The following is a 19,084-nucleotide window of genomic DNA, read 5'->3' as shown; positions in this document are numbered from 1 at the left end:
CAAAGTATGTGTGCATATGTACTCAGCTTGAATATGGGAGCTGCAGGATCAGGGCATCTCAGTTCCTACTTCTCCTGTTGCATTTTTTTCTTACTACTTGGAAATCCATTGAGTAGTTTCTACATAGATGGATCATAGAGGGAACTACTGGTGGATTATTCTTCCTTTTATGAAATAAGCAGATTGATCTTGAAGTGTGGAGTTCTTTGGTTTTGTGCACAGCAAGTACCAGTGTGCCTTCCAACCAGTCCTATTTGATTCAGAGGTTACTCAGATATGATGAAGAACCTGGGAACCTGACCTCTACATAAAGAGGAATCTTTCCTGCTAAGCCAGGGAATAGCTGTGGAAGTATTGCAGATCTAATACCACTGAAGGAGCTCTCTGAAGGGTCGTTGAAGCTGCTGTCTCTGTGCAGGTCTACTTCCACTCTGGTTTCCCCAATTTTATAGTGGAAATGGAAACTAAGTTGGGATATCAGTAATGAGGAAGGTACACACCCGCGTTTCGCTTGGTTCGGTGATAGTACATTTGTCTTCATCTGCATTAGAGCAGGTGAGTGTATGAGCAGAAAAGCAAAGACACTAAGTAGATAGGGTTTGCATGACAGCATGGATTTGAGATTGGATGTCTCATGGTTTCCATTCATTTTGCTTTAAAGGCTTTTTTCCTGTTTATTACAGTCTATGGTGGCCTTTCTTAAGGATCCAGAAGGTGCTCCACTGTGGGAGGAGGATCCTGAAGCCAAAGATGTTGTGCATGTTGACAGTGAAAAGGTACATTAGCTGGATATAGATGTTCTGTATGTTTTATAAATACATGGAGTGAAGAGCATGTGTGTGTTAACTCAAAATGAAGCACCATTCTTTCCTTTCTTTGAAAGGGAGATTTAAAGCACCAGAACTGTTTTAAGTGACTTGACAAAGTGTGTGGATTGTGGCAACTGTAGAGTAAAGTCTCCTGCTTCCCATCCTCCTCTCCTTGCATGTGTTCATGGTACTAGTCTGCCAGCTACGTGGCAAGTATCCAAGCGTAGTGGATGGTGTGCTGGAAGAGACTTGTTTGTCCCAGAAGTGTAGCAGCTTGCAAGATGCAATCACTGCAGGATGCAAGTAGGAGGTAAAACGCTCCTCTTACAGCTACAGGTTGTCATTAAACCTTGGAATCCTTCATGTGCCTGAGGTCATCTCAGGAAGCCTGGAGCAGGATGGAACGGGATCCAGATCTTGCTTGACTTAACCTTGTACAGTAACTGTCCTCTTGGTGTTAAGTGGGGAAGCAGCGAATACAGTGAAGCTACCTTAAAAACCCAGTGCCACCACAGAACTTCCCATTGCATTCTTTCTGATATAATCAGCTTGGTCTTTTGTACTCGTTTTCTAGTCTATAGATTTTTAAAAATTTAATTGATTTGACTCTAGCTGGTATTTCATAAAGGGCCTTTTCAATTTTCTAGCTTTCATTTTTAATATTAGAAGCAGTTATTTTGACATTCAGTTTTTGTAGGAAGCTTAATTTTTAATGTTCACCCTCTGTACTCTATTACAAGCCTTCCAAGGGTTGCATTAAATTTAAAAACTTCATCTAGTTTCTTTATCCTGATGGTACTGAAAAGTCTTTTCTCATGGCTTCTTGTAGCTTCAACAAGGTTTCATAGTGCGAAACTGAACTTGTTTTGTTCATTACTGAGTCTGACTTTGAAAATTAGAGCATGGCTTTTTGGGATGAGTCAGGGAAGAAAAAGTTTCCAGTTGGGGGTTCTGTAGTGAGAATAAATCAAGCCATTCAACTTGCACAACTCATCAAAATATCAGTCTAGGATATTTAGCAGATAGTTGAATCTATAACAAGTTTTGTCATCTTCCTTCAAGTTAAAATTGAGCAAGGAGAAGAAACTCAAGACCTGTCTGTTAGGAGAGATGACCTCTGTTCCCTGATATAAATGAGCCTATAGTCTATGAATACATATATTAACTTTTGAAAGTTGTAACACAAATAATAAGCAGTGTTCTTGGGTATAGAGTTGGTCTTATTTTGTTTCATTCACTAGGAATTGAGAAGACTTCTGAAGAAGGAAGACAAACCTCTTCTGATGATGTTCTATGCCCCATGTAAGTAACCCTTCATGTCCTGCCACCTCCCTCTCGCTTCTCCACTGAGAGGTGTCCAAGTCTGACTAGAAGCCTCACCTGTGCTTCACTAGTACTATCTGGTCCCACCTTTGTCATTCAACTCCTTGTGTTTTGCTTGTTTGTCCTCAGTTTTCTCCTGGTTGCCCATCACTTGTTTCCTAGTCTTGCCTCTCTCTTGTGATAATAACTCTTGCTCATTGTTCTTTTAAGCAGCTGCTTCGTGAAATTCCTTTACCCATTGTCCTTTCTAGACTTGTGTTGTACAAGACAGAAGCACTATGCTGAGTATCTAAGTGTTCATACATCTGTCTGAGAGTGCCTAGCCCTCTGGCCTGTATGGAGCTGTAAATGCAAGTGGGTAAGGCACATACCTTTTTAATGTTTGCAGTTTGGGCCATAGCATAAGACAAGTTGGTTCCACATAAGCAAAAGATCTCCCGAGGAGACTATGGAGTTAAAAAAACCATATTTGTTCTCCTTAACTGCAGACAGAGGGAACAGTGCAGTGATCCTTCCAGGAGGCACTCTGGGTGTTCTGACCCACATGGGCAGGAGTAACTTGCATAAAATTGGAATTTCACAGAGTGGTCAGCAGGAACACATGGGAGTCTTTGCATTTCTTTTGTGACTTTGACCTTGTATTGCTGCTAAATTGTCATTGCATTGGCCAGTTGTTCCTTAGTTTTGCCGATTTACAGCTGCTTTTTTGTGTTTCTTGGTGACTGGTACGTGAGAAGCTTTCAGGCTCTTTAACACAAAATAGTGTTGCACAGATTTGTTGCTTATATGGAAAGCAGAGGAGCCAGAAGAAAGGAGTGAACATGGGACTAGGAAAGCCTTTCAGTGCTGCCCTGATAGGGAAATTGATGTTAGGTGCCCCTGGCAATTTGCTAGCAGATTCTCCTTAAAACTGTGCCCCGTGGCAGAATTATCTGGTGTTTCTCAGTGTATTTATTCTTATAATTACTGCCTGAAATGCTATTCTGCCTTTTTTAGTCTCGTTTGAGTACTGTCAGGATGACCAGAATTGCCCAAGACGTAGTCTGATGCATCACTAGGAGAATGTTTTTCCGTTTAATTAAATTAGTTGCAGCTCTGTGCCTTCAGACTCGGCAGCAGGATGGTCCTGTGTGGCCCAGCGTGGGGCGTGGTGGCTCTCAGTTGCTGCTGCCACCTTAGCACCAGCGGGAGATGACACGCCTGCTCTGCCTGCAGCTTGGCCCTTGGGGGAGAGTTCAGCTGCAGAGTGCTTTCACAGTTTACCTCTATCATGAATAATTGTTTTCCACAACCGAATCTCTTCCTGAAATGTGCCTTATCTAACCATCCGTTCTCTTTGAACGGTTCCCCCAGAAACTCTCCTTCCAGCTTCTCTTCTTTTGAAGTGGCAAAACACCTGCTATTCTTCAGTGCTGTAATACTTTTGCTGCTTTCTAAACTGCTGTGAAGGAAGCCTACTTGTAAGGGTGTGGTTTTTTTTTTTCCCCCCCTCTGATTTCACCATTCTTAACTCACTCATCTTTTATTTAACATACCAGACCTTCTGACTTGGTTCTTGTCCAATTTTTCTTCACTTACTCATGTTACTGGAGACAGACTGCATCCAGCAGTTGCATTAAAATATTGGCTTTCGACAGCTGAAGTTACTGGTTACACAGAGGTGTTACTTTTCATAACTGGGAGCAGCAAATCAGGGATGGCTACTAAAGGAAATTCTGCTTTTCTTTACTTGTAAGGGGTGACTGAGGGAGGTCATGGGCGCGAGAGGACATCAGAGGCTTTGTCTGGGAAGCTACAGGGAAGACAGTTGCATTATTTCTCTGCTTTGTTGGAAGCAAGGGCTTTAGATTCATTGTGGCAGATTCATAGGAAATGAGCTCTTTCATTATGTACCAGTGCATAATGAGGGAGATGAAAGCAACTGCAAACTTAAATGTAGTTTCTTTAATATTTCAGGAACGCTTGGTCTGGGTAAAATGACTCAGAGCAAAGTCATGCTTTTCTTAGAAGATATTACCTGCTATTTGGAGACCAAACATGCTACTTTTGGACTTTTATTATAAAGTCAGACAGCACTAAATATGAAAAATCAGGTATACTTGTAGACATTCAGATTTATTTGTAGTTTACTGTCAAAGACGACTCCTGCAGCATACAGTCTGGATTTGGCAACAAAAAAGAGCCATTTATAACATCATTTAGAACACGACTTTAAAAATGGAGGTGTTAACTAGTGGAAAACCTAAGATATGTTTAATTAAGTCCCCTTTTTCTGACAAAATACAAGAAGAAAGAGCTGAAGAAAATTAGTGTTTTGAGGTTACCCTTTTATACCTAAAAATGGATATATGTGACTTGACAGCATGCTGAACAGTGTAATCCAGAAATGCTTGGGCAAGAGAGATTGTACTGAAGTGGATTTGGGAGCAGTGACTTTGAGGCAGCAGCAGAGCTGGAAACGGAAGGATAACAGGGTGATGGCTGGGTGGAGGAGGATGCTCTGTGCCTGTGCTCCCGAAGGGAGTGGTAAGAGGTTGAAGTGGGGAAGAGCAGGATATTGATGACTGGGGGAGTTTGGAGCCTGAGGCTGCTGAAGAGAGAAGAAACAGAGGATCCAGAAGACAGTGTTAACAACTTGTATCTTTTGATGTCTGTCCAGTGGTTTGTATGAAGCTACAAGACCTCAGTGGGCTTCAAATGAGTGGTCTGTGCCCACTAAGAAGTCATCGGTTTGACCAGCACTAATTTAACAACCTCACTGGCCATTTGAGGTGGAAAGACCACAGAAACAAGAGTACTCTTTCCTCCGAGTTAAGGATGTTCCTACCAGGCATGCTGATGTGGTCCTAAACTGGTGGCTGCAAAAACAGTTCCTACAAAAATGTTGACTACTATCCCATGGTGGACCCAAGAGCTTCCATAATAAGTGTCAGGAGTGCTTGGCTGCAGCTTCCTTTCTTACGTGCTGCCTCTTCTCCTGCCCCTTCCATGTCCATGCACGTATTTTACTTGGCAGGAGTGAAGCTTGCTGCTTACAACGTGATCTACTGCTAATCTGCTTAGTGCTCCAGAGTGTCATTAAATGGCTCTTAGCACACTCTGACTATACCTTAGTAGTCTTCCTCACCTGCAGTTTGTATTTTCCTCAGCACATGAAGGTACTGTGCCTAACATGGGCTGTTGCTCCTTCTGAGTTACATCCTCTCAATTAACTGCGTAACTTTTGATGTCTGTTTAAAGTGTTCAGGAAATTATTATCAAATTAATTTAAAAGACTTGTTAAGCTGGGATGAATCTGAAGTACCTCCTCCCTTAAAGACTTGGAATTCACAAAGCTTTTTATGTGAGTTCACAAGCATAACATCTTCCGTTGACTTTTGATATACGATTTTCATCTTACGTTGCCCTCTGGTCTCAACTCAGAGCCTGAGGAATATAAAATGTTGTTATTTTTTCCAAAACTGGGACAGAAAATGAATACAAAAATCAATAGCATGACAAACATGCAAAAATAGTGTGTAAGAAGTAACCTCCTTGTGAAACAGATAAAGAATTTTGGTTTGCATTTTTGGTGGTTTTTGTTTGGTTTTTTTTTAGTGTAAAAACATTGTTTCATAGGCTTTGGAACAGAACCTATAGAACAGGCTGAATAGAGTTGTTGGCATATTACTTACACAATTTATTTTTTATCAGGGTGTGGTGTTTGTAAGAGGATGATGCCATCTTATCAACAGGCAGCCTCGGAACTGAAGGGTAAATATGTAAGTGAGAAGATTTATATGAAATTTTAAAAATCCTATTAACACTTTTTTTGTATATTTAAATCCACAAATATTTATCCAAGTGGAAATTTTTAAGCAATTTGAAACAAACCAGAAATGAATGACTGTGTTCTAGTTTCCTTCAGGATTCTTTCTTAGTTTTTATTTTTAAAATTTTGGAGGATGAAGTGTTAACTCATTTGCCCTTTAGATCCTGTTTAGTTTTTGTGATGGAAAAATGGACTCTGACACCATTATGTTTATGTTTAGCATCTAATTGATGAGTTTGCAGTCCTTTTGAGCTTATTTTGGTAAAGATAAAGAAATGTTGGCCATGATAGGTTTGATCAGCTTTTTGACCTGATGTTTCTTAGCAGAGTTAAGATGCCCTTACAGTAGTAATTAATCCACTTCTTTAGTGGAGAATCACAGTGTCACAGGAGGGGGATTTCCTTACATTAGCTGCTGATCTTCCTCCTAGCCACTGAGCATAAGCATTAATAAAATCTTACAGTTTTACTAGAACTCTGTCCACAAAGTTAGCATTCATACCGGATTGAAATGAAAGTAAGTTTTGACTGTAATAAAATCCATCAACAGAAGTCACAATTATTTAGTTACCTCTTTGTACTAGTAAGGCCTATTGATCTCTTTAAGCAAGTGAAAGGAACTTCTCCAGTCAAGGTTTTAATGTGCTTAATATATAATTTCTATGATACCAATAATACATGAGTGGCAAAGAAATAGGTTTGTTGTTTCATGGCTTTAGCTGGATTTGGTTTGATCCTACCTGTTAGATCATTCATTGTTGAGGTTACAGGTTTCCTTGGGAGAGGTGGTGTGTGGTGAGAAAAAGCAGCAGCACTCTGGTTCACTGCTGGGGCAGTTCTGGCTATTGCTGCTCATACGCACCGAGTGCTGGCAGACTCCCCAACCTTCTCCCAACTGGTTGTTCTTCAGAAGTGTTTTCTCTAAATCCTTGTTTGCTTAGGGCTGAAATGAGTGGGAGTTTTTCAGATTTATTTAGGACATGGTAGAACCCTTGAAGGTAATTTCAAGAGCATTTTTGTCTAGCCAGACATCACTCTAATGCCATCTCCTGTGGTAGAGCATGTGCTGTGCGGCGGGCAGGAATTAAGAACTGAAAGAATCATCTGCAGAAGGCAGTGCACAGAGAAGGCACACTGCAGAACACTGTGTTCTCCTCTAACTTTCCCACCCTTGTCCGCGTGCAGCTCGTTTTATTAAATTGAAACGTGAGAGTGTAAATTCCAGATCGATTGCTGTTTATTTCCTTCCTCACAGTTTCTGTAGATCCAGGCTAATCCTGCGTAGCTGAGTGCCAGGGCTGTAGCACAGCACGGACGCTGGCAGTGCTTGTGCTTGATGCAGCTCAGGACAGAGGTGCTTTTTGCCCTGGAGTGGTTTTAGTACAGGATCACTTTGGAGGAAAGTCCAGTTATACCCCTGCTACCCATGTCTGTCATGAACATTCATCTGTTCATCTAAATTTGACCTAAATTGCTTCCTGAGTGGGATGTGTACACAGACATTTCGAAAATTAACTGTGCTCTACCCATTGTAAATAATCCATGGGGTACCTTAGAGCAATGTTGACCTCCAGATCAGACTTTGCTGGAAAGTTTGATTGGGTTGGATGAGCTGAAGGTTTGGCCTTTTAATCTGACCTATCATTAGCTGTCAGGATGTGCCAGGCTCAGAAGTGATTATTGGCAGGAAAATGAAGTATATTATTAGTATTAGGTCATGAAAATGTGAACTGTACCTGTCCCTGTTTGCTGTTTTCTCTAGAGAACTGGTTATTTCTTGTCCCAGTACTGTTGCTGAGAGGAAGACAGGTTGGTGTTTTCAGGGTTACGTTCAATTTAGTTCCTGAAATTCCATTACACTAAGTGGAGAAGGAAAAAAAGGGGCTCTGAATCAGAAGAGGATGGCTTGTTTTATCCTTGGCAGGAGAGATTCCCGTGGTTTGTGGCTAGACTGGGCTCTGGTGAGTGACTGTCACCAATGCACTATGGACCAAGTGCAGGGAGGAACTGGTGGTCAGCAAAGCACTTCAGCAGCTACTTAATGCCCATAGACTTCATGAGTGTGCCAGAATGCTCTTCTCAGTAAAGACTGGTTTGAGCATACACTTTCCTCCTTTGGTGCTTGTCTTTTTTTTGTTTTGGCAAAAATATGGGACTTCAGAAGCATAATTCGTACACAGATTTCAGATATCAAATAGAAGGAAGTCTTTATTTAATCCGTTCATTAAACTTGGCTCTACAAAGGCGTCAAGTGGCAGTGTAAGATAGCAATTTTGGAGCAATTCTGTCAAGAAAACTGAAGCAAGGGAGATGTCACTGTAGAACAGGAATGGTCAGAAGCCCAGAAGACATGGCCAGCTAGGAAGGTGTCAAAGGTTAGGGCCGGGCCAGCCACTAGATGAGTGGCAGACACTTTCTATTAACCCCTCTCCCTTCCCAAAGGGGAAGAGAAAGGGAGTAAATGAGAGACTGCAAAAATATGCTGTTAACTTCCAAAAGTGCAGTCACTTTAGAGACTTAGCTGGAAAGTAAAATCAATGTGCAGAATTAGTTCTGTTCTAGCTCAAACCAGGACAGAAGGTTCAGAGTTGGTTTAGATTATAGGCAGCTTGGTGGAGAGCAGGTAAGTGTTGAAATATGTCAAATATCACTGTAGAGGTGCCAGGAGCAAACTGATCTTAATGTCTGTTGTGGTTATTACAAGAGGTAATGGGCTTAAATTGAAGTCAGGGTCAGTCAGTTGTTCACTAAAAGCAAATTAGCTAAACATCTGGCAGGAGCAGCTTAGATATAGAGGGAGGATCCTGACTTTTGGTAGTAGGTGTATTTTGATGGCCCCTGAGAGCCTGATATGGAATAATTCTGTGATTATAGGCCAAGTAAAGCTGTTACTGTTGTCATTAAAAATGAATCCCATAGTAATAGGCTTTTTGCTAATTATCTTTCATATAATGTATGAACACTAGAAGGAATCCAAGTTATTGACTTGTTTCAATCACTGTAGACTGGGTGGACACAGTGAAGTTGTAACAGAGTATCTGAGATGGGTGGAGAATGCCCATTTAAGACCTAGGAAATCCTCTGGAAGTTCACAGCAAATGTGAAATCTGTTAGGCTGGTGTTTGAAGGAATTGGTTAATGAACCTGGTTCTCACTTTGTAAAGCAACTGCTGTATTTTGATCCTATTGCATTTAGCTACCCTCAAGTGGTAACTTAGAGGTTAAGGTAAGGGGAGAACTGGGTCTAGATAATCTCATGTGAATTAAGTCAATGTGGTTGTTGGAACTACAAGCAAAATTCAAAGAGACTTGGCCAGCCAGTGTAAGCCCTATTTCTGTAGTCTTCTCGGCTAGCTTTCCTGTATCTTTTCTCAAGGTAGGGGAAAGAAAACAAATTACCTTTTTTCCTTCTTTCCAGCACATTTTTAGAAAAGGTTGACCTTCAAAAGAAGATTTTCTGCTTTAAGATTTAATGCTGGCTCTGAGCACATTTGGTTACTCTGCAGTTTGCTTTCCATCAGGAACCTGGTATTAAATTCTGATGTGATATTTCATCTGGAAGGAGAAAATCCTGGGTTTGGTGTAGGAAGAGGGAGGGGTTTGAATTAAGACCCTACTGCTAAAATTATTTAGCCATCAATGCCATTCAACTAAGTTAATCATGAGTCGGTATCTCAACAACTTGCTGGTTGAAGGTTTGACAGCAGAATGACCTCTGTGTGAATCTGACACCCACAGAAACTCAGAATCAGCCCCAGGTTGGAAATTTCTGGAAGACAGGTGGACAGGGTGCAGGACAAGTCACAGGAGCCCTGAGCCTGAAGCTTGGGGTGAAGGGCTCTTGGGATGGAGGATGGTTGAGATAGAGGTAAGGAAAGGGAGGGAGAGGTTTTTTGTTTCACTTGCTAGTCTGAAAGGCTACTATGTTTCTGTGCCCCTGTTTTGATATCTGTAGGACAAGGTTAATTCTTATCTGACTGACAGGCTGTGATGAGAGTTAAGCTAAGAAATTTAAGGCATATAAATTCCATGTGGTGTTTCCTGGGCGCATGCAAATAGGGCAGGTTTTACTTTCACTTCAAAGTAATGCTGATTCAGTAAGTGCATTTTTGCCCCTTGCCCTTTAGTAGCTACATTTTTGAACTGGGATCCTGCAAGTGCTTTGCTGGTTAGAGCTTCTGGACATTAACTGAGATATAAGTTAGTTGCTGGAGTGGAAACTGGGGAGGTGAGGGTGGAACTTCTTGGGTCCTAGCTGATGTTGAACTAAGCCATGTCCTTTCAGAAGAAAAAAAACACACACAAAAAATTAGTTAGGCTTGTAGCTTAAAATACAAATACAAAGAGCAGAAGTAATGTGACCGAGAGAATTCCCTTTAGGTGTTTCTATTACTAGGTGAATAGAAAGAAATGGAGATGCTTCCCCAGCAAGGAGGAAGTGACAAGCTGATTGGTGTGTGCTTTCTGTGAACTAGACTCAAATATTGCTGTTTCCTCTTGCACTAAATCAGAAAACCTTCCCTGCCTTTTACAGAGAGCCCCTTACATTACAGCAGTATGAATGAAATCAGAATCTGCCCAGGGCTTTGTATTTTTACTTAAATCTTTAAAAGAAGTTGTAACGTTCCTGCTGTATTATAAGACTCAATACAGTTATGCTCTGTTTTTTCAGGTTCTTGCAGGGATGAATGTTTACTCTGCTGAATTTGAGAGGATTAAGGAAGAATACAACATCCGGGGATATCCTACAATCTGCTATTTTGAGTCAGTGATGTTTTGCTACTACTTTAGAAATCATACACTCAATTATAATTGCATGTTCTTCTCTTCCAGGGCAAAGACTAAACCTGGTTTTGTTGCTTTAACAGGAAAGGAAAGTTCCTGTTCCACTTTGAGAATTATGGTGCTACTGCGGCAGATATAGCAGAATGGCTGAAAAAGTAAGGCATTGAACTTCATGCACTCCACCTTTTTATGTATTCTTCATTATTTACAGAATGTAATGGTTTAGGAACAGCCATCTCTCCCTCATTCCCTCCGCTCAGAAGAGCAAACAAAACTACCCTGCTGAGACTGGCTAAGCTAGTACAGAGAGATTGCCTCATGTTTGGTTTTTAGCATGCATGCCTTGCATTTCGCCACTGCGGTTCGTCTGTAATGGGAGACTGTCTGTGGGCCAAAATTAATGCAAATGTACACAGCTCAGTTTCGTTAAAAATGCCAACATAAATTTCCAATGATATTGAGGGCCTGAACTTAATAACTTGCACAAGGTCTGACTTTTGTTGTTTCATTAAAAATGTATACCAAGTGCACAGTTCTCATTGGCTCTTTGGCCTTCAGCTGGAGCCTTTAAAGTGTCTCGCAGAGATAAACTGGAGATCAAGGCATCCCAGGTTACTGTTCATTTTTACAAAGTCTGTGCTTCATGGCATGACGTGAAGTGATGTTGAAAGCACTTTATTCTACCTAAAGAGAGCTATTTGCAGCCATAAATATTTTGGGGTCTGAATGAGCCTATGGGACTAGCAGCTGAGAGAGAGACAGACAGAAAAGTATATGAGTGTGTGTGTGGATAGCTGCCTTTCAGCTAGAGCAAATCAGCACATTGTCAGTGAAGCTGATAGAGCAGCCGGAGAGACCTGAGATACTTGGTGATGGAGAAACCTTTAACAGTTAGCTCTGGCTCTTGGGCATTGTGATGTCTTTGTAACCCTCCCTTGTTTGCTGCAGCCACAGAAGTAAACTTGAATGAAAGTAATAAATCAAATGCACAGGGAAGAACAGACAGTTGAAAACTATTGTGATAGTAGGGCGTAGCAGACTTTGCAGCAGTGGGGCTGTGCTGGGAACGTGGATGTGGTTGCAGGTAGCCCAGGGTCTTCAGCAGTGGCAGGCTGGGTGCTTCAGGATTGGAACCCACAGATGAAGTGGCAGCAGCGTTCCTGTTAGCCTCAGGAGGCACAGATACTGCAGGCAAGCACTGCCCAGTGGATCAAAGAGGGGGATTTTTGCCATAGTTTTAAGCCTCATTTAGTCCATTAAGCCATCAGATGTGAATGATCAAGATGGCAGCTTCAGCAGTGCTGGGGAGATGATCAGCCCTTGGAGCAAGGATATGACTTCATCACCTGCACTTTATTATGCTTTTCAGTTTTGCAAAGATGTGGTTATCTCTTGGCTACCACATGTGAAACATTAGATGTTTGGGGTGATTTTTCCCCCCATCTGCCCACATAATATCCAGATAATCCCTGTAATATGCAGTGCCTTTATATCAGTGCTGTGACAGCAAGTGAGCACAGCTACTAGAGGCAAAGCAGAACAGCTGCAAGCTCTTCCCAATGATAATCTCTGCTAACAAGCCACTGTGGGCTTTGGCTGATATTTCAGCAGTCCAGAGCTGAAGACAGCTGTTTGTCCTCACTTAGTATTAGTGCATGCTTATTACTTTCCCAAAAGATGATCTGAACAGTGGTTTTCTTGCCCATTTTGTATAATATACAATCTTTAAAGAAACCACGTTGAGAAATTATGCCTGCTTAAATTTTACCCGTAATTGATCTTACAGTTAAAGCTGCATTTGGGGTAAGTCTGCTATGTGCATAACATTATATTTCTCTGAGGAATCTGCAGTACAAGTAGTCCAATGATATGGCAATAGCTCTAGGAAGCCAAAAAGTGTAATTAGATAGCTGCAGGGCGTATAGGCTGTATTTCAGGATAGTATAATACTAAAATTGTGTCAGGAAGTCAGCCTAATGCAAGATGATGTTTTGCAGAGCATGGGCACGGCAGTGCCAGGGTGGCCATGGCAGCCCACGGCGAGGGGAGCCAACGTGCTCTTATACTATCATCAGATTCTCAACAGAGAATCCAGCAAACTTTGAGCCATGTGAAATGACCTGTTTTTTGTGGACACTAGGTACACGCTGCAGTAAAGGAGCTGTTTTCTCTTCCCTCTTCTCTGTTTTTTCCTCTAAATCTTACTGGTTGATCTATGCAGATTTTGGAGTGAGGAAATTACATAATTTAATGAAGGTTAAAATTATTAAAATTATTGAAAGGAAAAGTTTTCAGTGTTCTTTCCTCTCAGAACAAGAGCTGCTAGAAAAAGAAAAGAAAAACACCTTTTTTTTTTATTACTTATTGAAGGTGATGCTTTTTTATGCTGAAGTGTGCTAATGCATCAGTCTTACAGATACTTAACCTCTCTTATCTTCCTAATAGGCATGGGCTACTATCTTATAGAGTTGCAGATGTTTTCAAGAGACATAGAGAGAAACCATCATCCAGCCTTATTCCAATGTGCAGCAGTGTTAACGCAAGAGATGCTATCTTGCACACACCACAGTTCTGTTTCTTCCTTTTTTTTTTTTTAATCTGGTACACAGCTGTATCAGTCTGGATGGTCGGCAAGCCAGACAGTTTCGTGCTGCCTTCAGTAGCCTCTTAGTTTGTCTTGCTGTTTTTATGGATTCCTCTTGGGCTCTTTCTTAGCACCAGACTTTCAATTAAATCAAGAAGTTGTTCTCTGTTCTTAATTGAATTAGCTCTTGATAACTCCTCCAGACTTCTATCATCCTATTTTTGGTTTTCGGGCGTTAGATGTGCCTTGTCTCAGTTTTAAATGACATTTTAGAATGTGCTTGTTGCTTCCTCCTGGCCTTGAGGTGCTTCTTACCAACTCCTGTATAGGCTTATTAGCATGCACAGCATTTTAAATTGGGCCATTTGAGTAAACCTCCTGTGCCCTGCTTTAATGAAATAGGTCACGCCAGGCCTTGCTAAACACCATGTTCTGCCAGTGCTTTGTAGACACTATGTCCATGTTCATCATGCTGTCCCTACTCAACTCCCTTTCCAAGTTCATTAAGTGTCATGGTGTTTTCTAGAAAGCCTTTGCTCAGCCAGGTTACCTGCAGGTTATTGGTCTCTTACGGGCTTGACAATACGCAAACTGATTGTCTGCTAATTTTTAAGAGGGTAAACTCTTGTGGATGGTGACCTGACTCTCTCTCAGCCAAGTGCAGCTCCAGTCTTTGCTTTGATGTTTATTTCTTGGTTTGTTTGTCATATAAGCAGCAGTAGAGGTGTGCATCACAGTCTTGCATGGATTGGTTAATATTCTTGGATCCATACCCATTGCCATCTGAATCTCTGTCTGTCCTGCTTTTTTTATCAAACTAGGCTTTCAGCCTAGAAATGAGCAAGGCAGGATAAATGAGTTATCATGCGTTTGCCATTCCTTGTTCCAGGCAACTAACACAACAATACATTCTAATAAAAAATGATAAATCTGCTTTCGCCAGAGATAGGGTCACATCCAGACCTGTACTTTGCCAAAGAATTTGAGGAATTTGGGGGGTTATTTGGAGCTCATGACTATAACTGGCAATGATAAAATAGCTTCAAAGTCTGGTTCCAAATGTTTGTATGTTTGGGTGTCTTTATGTGAACACTGCTTTAATAAATAAAATGTAATTAGCATAGTTTAGTTCACATCTGCCAAATTGTCTTTTTAATGTACATTAATAAAAGCCAAGAACAATTGTTTAGTGAGATGTTGAGCACCGAGCTGGTCCAGAGGACCTTGGGTCCACTTCGCAGATTTGGCACTGTGTCCTTGAGCAGTTTCTCTGGCTCTGATCCGTTGAAGATGGTTAAACTCATGTGCAATCACAGTGAAGTCACTAGGACATGTCACTTATTTTTAGGTTAAGCATGCAGTTGAGTAGCTTTGCTGAATTAGGCCTACAAGCCCACTGCTGAGTAAGGACATAATGATGCCTCCCCAGGTCACAGGGGTTGTTCAGGGTAAAACCGTATGCTTTTGGGCAAGTAGTCTTTGTAGCTAGCTTGTGGTCCTGACACTGACCCTCCTTCATTCCCTGCTAGCCCTAATCATGCTGTCAGTATTCTGGTTAGATTGGCTGGTTTTGCTCACTGCTTTTCTTTCTGTTGCAATGGCTCCTGTGAACTACAGAGTGTGAATGCTGTGAGAGAGGGAGAATTCTCCTGAGGAGGGTGAAAGAAAATGCATATGACTTCTATGATGTAATAACCAAGTAGGCTGGTTATCTCCTCATTCCATCCCCTTCCATTGCTGATCTGTCCTCATGAGCTTCTTGTGGATTTTTTGATTCCTCCTCTAGTTTCATCTGAGTTTCAGTGCTTATAATTTTCCATAATTTTCTATTATGGAAGCTGTTCAGTAGGGTCAGTGTGTCATACATATATGGACATCTGCACAGAGTGGTTCCTTGCAGTCCAGCTTGCCAAAATGACTGCTTAGTACCAGAGAGCTGCTTTCAAGCTGTGTCTGTATGTCTTGTAGCCCACAGGCACCTCAGCCACAGGCTCCGGAGACTCCCTGGGCAGATGAAGAAAATGTAGTTTATCACCTGACTGATGAGGACTTCGACAAGTTTATGAAAGATCATTCATCTGTGCTAGTGATGTTCCATGCACCATGTGAGTGTCTTGTTTTTTGTTTCCCTATTCTGTACCTTGAGCCAAATGCCTGCTAACAAAACTAACGATGACTTTCAGAGCCATGAGCTCAAAGTCCAGGCTTTTCTTGTTTGCGATGATTGTTAAATACACAAGACATGAAGTGTTTGTGAAGTTACGAACTTCACATTTAGGACAGAGATGTGCTGCTGGAAGTGACACATTGTAGACTGAGTCAAAACATAACTGAAGAGTGTAATGAAGCTTAAATAGTCTGAAGACATCTTTATACAGTATGATTTCCCATTTTCAGCTTGCCTTCTGTGTTGTTTGCTTTCAAAGCAGAGCTCTGGTTGATTGAGCAACTTGAGAACTGTGAGCTCCTGAGTTCTTGTTCGTGGCTGCTGATGTGTCATTTTGAGCATTTTTCACTCCTCTGCCACAGTTTATCTGGCAGTGTAAGGGCATATTGTCATTGTGTACTGTGCCGAAATATGTCAAATCTTGATTTAAGTTCAGAAAGTCCCCAGGACTTTTGAAAACTAATACAGAGCTAGTAGTGATATTATTTACTGTTTGGCTGAGAATGCCTTTTTCATGAGAATGATTTTTTTTCATGACTTGAGGTTTTAGCTTAAGCACTGGGCAGTGTTCAGAAGGCTGTTCCAGCTACATCATCCTCCTGTACACTGTTGGGTAGAGTGCGTTAACCCACTTAGTTCACTTAGGATAAAATTTTTTTCAGCTATGTAGCTGGTTCTACCAATTCTTTGTCTGCCATGGAAGGTTCAGGCTCAAATCTGTTATGTTGGGTGATACACAGCTTCTGTCTCCTCTTGTTGCTGTGCTGGCAGTTGCACTTGGGTGAGATGTTCGTTTTTATGGCAATAGATTTGAAGATTAGGGCTCTGGAGACAGGCTGTGTGCTCACAGTTAAAATATGGAGGGTCTTGGCACAGAGGTTGAAATCCTGCTTCCCTTTAAACCAGCAGGAGTTAGTTTTGAAATGCCTTTTTTTGAAGGTATGCTCATAAGACTCACTGGAAAAACATACCATAATGACTTGCCTTTGCCCGATGAAATGTCTGGGGGTTTGATCCACTGAAGCAGGTGACTGACTGTTGTTTTGTTGCTGTGTTCACTGGATTATTTGTACTAATGACAGTGGGACTGGAGATTAACACTTAGTCTGAAAAACAAAACACAAGTAGCAGAACTGATGAAGCCTGGTTTGCTCAGGAGTTATTCTTTGTGAGCTAAATCCTTCCTTCCCCAGATTTCCATGCACCCCGGTGTGCAAGCGCCAGCACGGGCTGCTGCTCCTCAGGAGCTGTGTGCTTGTTGGCCTGGCTGAAGTGCTGCTGCCAGACAGAAATGTAACTGCTGGATTTCCCTCCTTTCCATCTTTAGCAAGTCAGATTAAAAATAATGAACACAGACTATATGAACTATGTGAACACACACAGTTTTATATTAAATTCAAGTTAGTTTAAGACTGAACAGGGGTCTGTTCGTTTTTTTTTTTTAGGTGTATTTTTTAAAAAATTTTACATTCTAAAACAAATAATAGAATTTTAGGGATAACAATATTTTCTGATCTACTGGAGAGAAGGGATGCCTCCAGCTAGTTAATGTTTTGTACTAAGGGGCGTTTTGTGCTAAGGTACAGGAGTACTTTGGCAAATGCTGTTTTAAAAGTGAATCAAATGGCTAAATCAGGCTGTTGCGATCTCCTGGTAACATGTTCCAGTTCCTCAGACTCAGAATAAAGAATGTTCCTTGCTAGAACAACTCTTTTAAATGCAGCTCGAGTATTTGGGGCATTTTATTTACGTTCAGGTGGCAGCAGTATGCCTATGTGCAGAATCCAGTTTGTACATGTGTGATAGATCTGTGTTTGTAAGAGTCCTCTCTGGGCACCCTCAGCAAAGCGTAAGGCTTGCGAACTAATTAACAACAGACAACTATCATAAACAGTTACCTCCATGATTAAAAGATCGTCTCCTAGCACTTCTTAAATGTGCTAATGGAGTTACATTATGACTTAGGAATATTAAGAGATAAATTACTCCAGTAAAAGAAGCAGTAAAAATGTAGGATATCTTACTCGGCTTAACCTTGGTATCTTAGGATGAGAGAGGTTTTTTTGTAAAAATTATGTACTAATAAAAAAAATAGTTGAAACGGATGATACAAAATAGGTGCAGAACGCAGGATAGGCTTCTGTGTAACTAAGAATAAGCAAGGGGATTTCAACACTGGCCTGGAATTAGAAAGTGCTTAAACCCCCATGTCACCATGTAGCTTACACGTGACTTGGAGTTTTTCTACCATACTGTCAGTCTTGTGTTCGTGATAAGTTCTTTTAGTGGAGGGAGAATTATTTCAGTGATGCTTTAACTCCATAGTCAGATGGACGACGCATTAGTAGAGTGTAGTATTAAAAGATGTATGGGGGATTGGGAGCTTTTTATCCCCCAAATGTTGAAGACAAAGCTGAACCAAACGCATCCTCGGTAAATACCTGTGAACTGCAGAATTGGGCACTGTGATGAATGTGGCCAGTTAGGTCTCCATGCCTGTGGCTACTAATGATCATCCCTGAGGACCACAGTATAATTATTTATCATCAGTTGCACTTACTAGCCCAATTAAAGGCATCGCAGTGTTTTGTGTTAAGTGCTGCCTAGCATAACTGGGTTCAACTAAAACAGCGATTTAAACTCATCGGGAAGGTCTGCAGCATGCAGCTTACACCTCGTGCTATCAGAGACCTTATACTTTTTCTGCAATAATTTAGCACAATGATTAAACAGAAAATGTGTTGTTTTGAGTTGTTACTGCCAGCCCTGTGAAACATGAGTGTGGGTGGGTAGGATGAGTTCATCCTGCCTTCATTTTGCAGGTCACAAGGGACATGAAGCAGGGTTTTTAACCTTCTGAAACTCCTTTATAAAGCCCTCCAGAGGATATTCAATAAATATGAATATTTAGTATAGGTAAAGAGCAACCCAACCAACCAGGAGTCTGAAGGCACTCTCCCTCCCCAGCCATCTGTGTAGGGTGTTGCACTGTAGTGCTCCTTATTCAAGCATTTTGCTGAAATTTCGTAGTTGTTGATGGTGGGCATAGTGTTATCCTAGATATATCCAGATTGAGTCTTGCAGACACCTGAAGTTTTTTTTCTGTGTGTTGCTATTGTACCCAAAACTTTTAGTTATAAACCGAGTTCTCCTGCATTATACAAAAGAGCAATTAAATGGCCGTTCCCCCAAAGGATTTAGAGCTTTTGCTTGCATTGTTCATACTTGTTAACATGAAATAGCACGGTTCTGTTAGTGGGCCTGGTTTTGAGTCTGTAACAAAAGATGTTTTGCACACATATGTGCTTCTTGATATGTGTCTATAGCTGATAAATTGATTTAGATGCCCAAAATGACAACTGGGTTCTGAATGTCTCTAAATATGGGTTATGCTGCCAGTCAAGTGGCATTAAATGCTTTAGTGACATGAGGACTCACTGGGAGTTGAAATGCTCCTGAGTCACCTGAGCACAAAAAAAGCCTTGTTTGTGTTTCCAGTTTCTTCATCAAACAGTTTGCTGAGTTGAGTGCAATTTTAAAAATTATTCTGTTCAAAATGTTTGCCAAATTAGTGCAGGTTGCAGTCCTTCTGACTCAATTTTGTC

The 19,084-nt window shown here is 41.2% G+C and overlaps 1 protein-coding gene across 1 annotated transcript in view; it reads left to right on the top strand.

Moving 5' to 3' along the window:
* Nucleotides 1–19,084, top strand: part of PDIA5 (protein disulfide isomerase family A, member 5) — a gene marked incomplete at its 3' end in the record, with an annotated part of 42,984 nt that overhangs the window by 6,368 nt on the left and 17,532 nt on the right. The window contains exons 3-8 of the mRNA XM_008947994.1: nt 684–776; nt 2,051–2,111; nt 5,826–5,893; nt 10,616–10,707; nt 10,812–10,883; nt 15,281–15,417. Of these exons, the coding sequence (XP_008946242.1) occupies nt 684–776; nt 2,051–2,111; nt 5,826–5,893; nt 10,616–10,707; nt 10,812–10,883; nt 15,281–15,417 (523 nt within the window). The remainder of the gene's footprint in view (nt 1–683; nt 777–2,050; nt 2,112–5,825; nt 5,894–10,615; nt 10,708–10,811; nt 10,884–15,280; nt 15,418–19,084) is intronic.

This window comes from Merops nubicus, unplaced genomic scaffold (assembly GCF_000691845.1).
Source record: "Merops nubicus isolate BGI_N331 unplaced genomic scaffold, ASM69184v1 scaffold46639, whole genome shotgun sequence".
Taxonomy (NCBI): Eukaryota; Metazoa; Chordata; class Aves; order Coraciiformes; family Meropidae; genus Merops; species Merops nubicus.
This window is presented reverse-complemented; position numbering and strand designations above follow the sequence as displayed.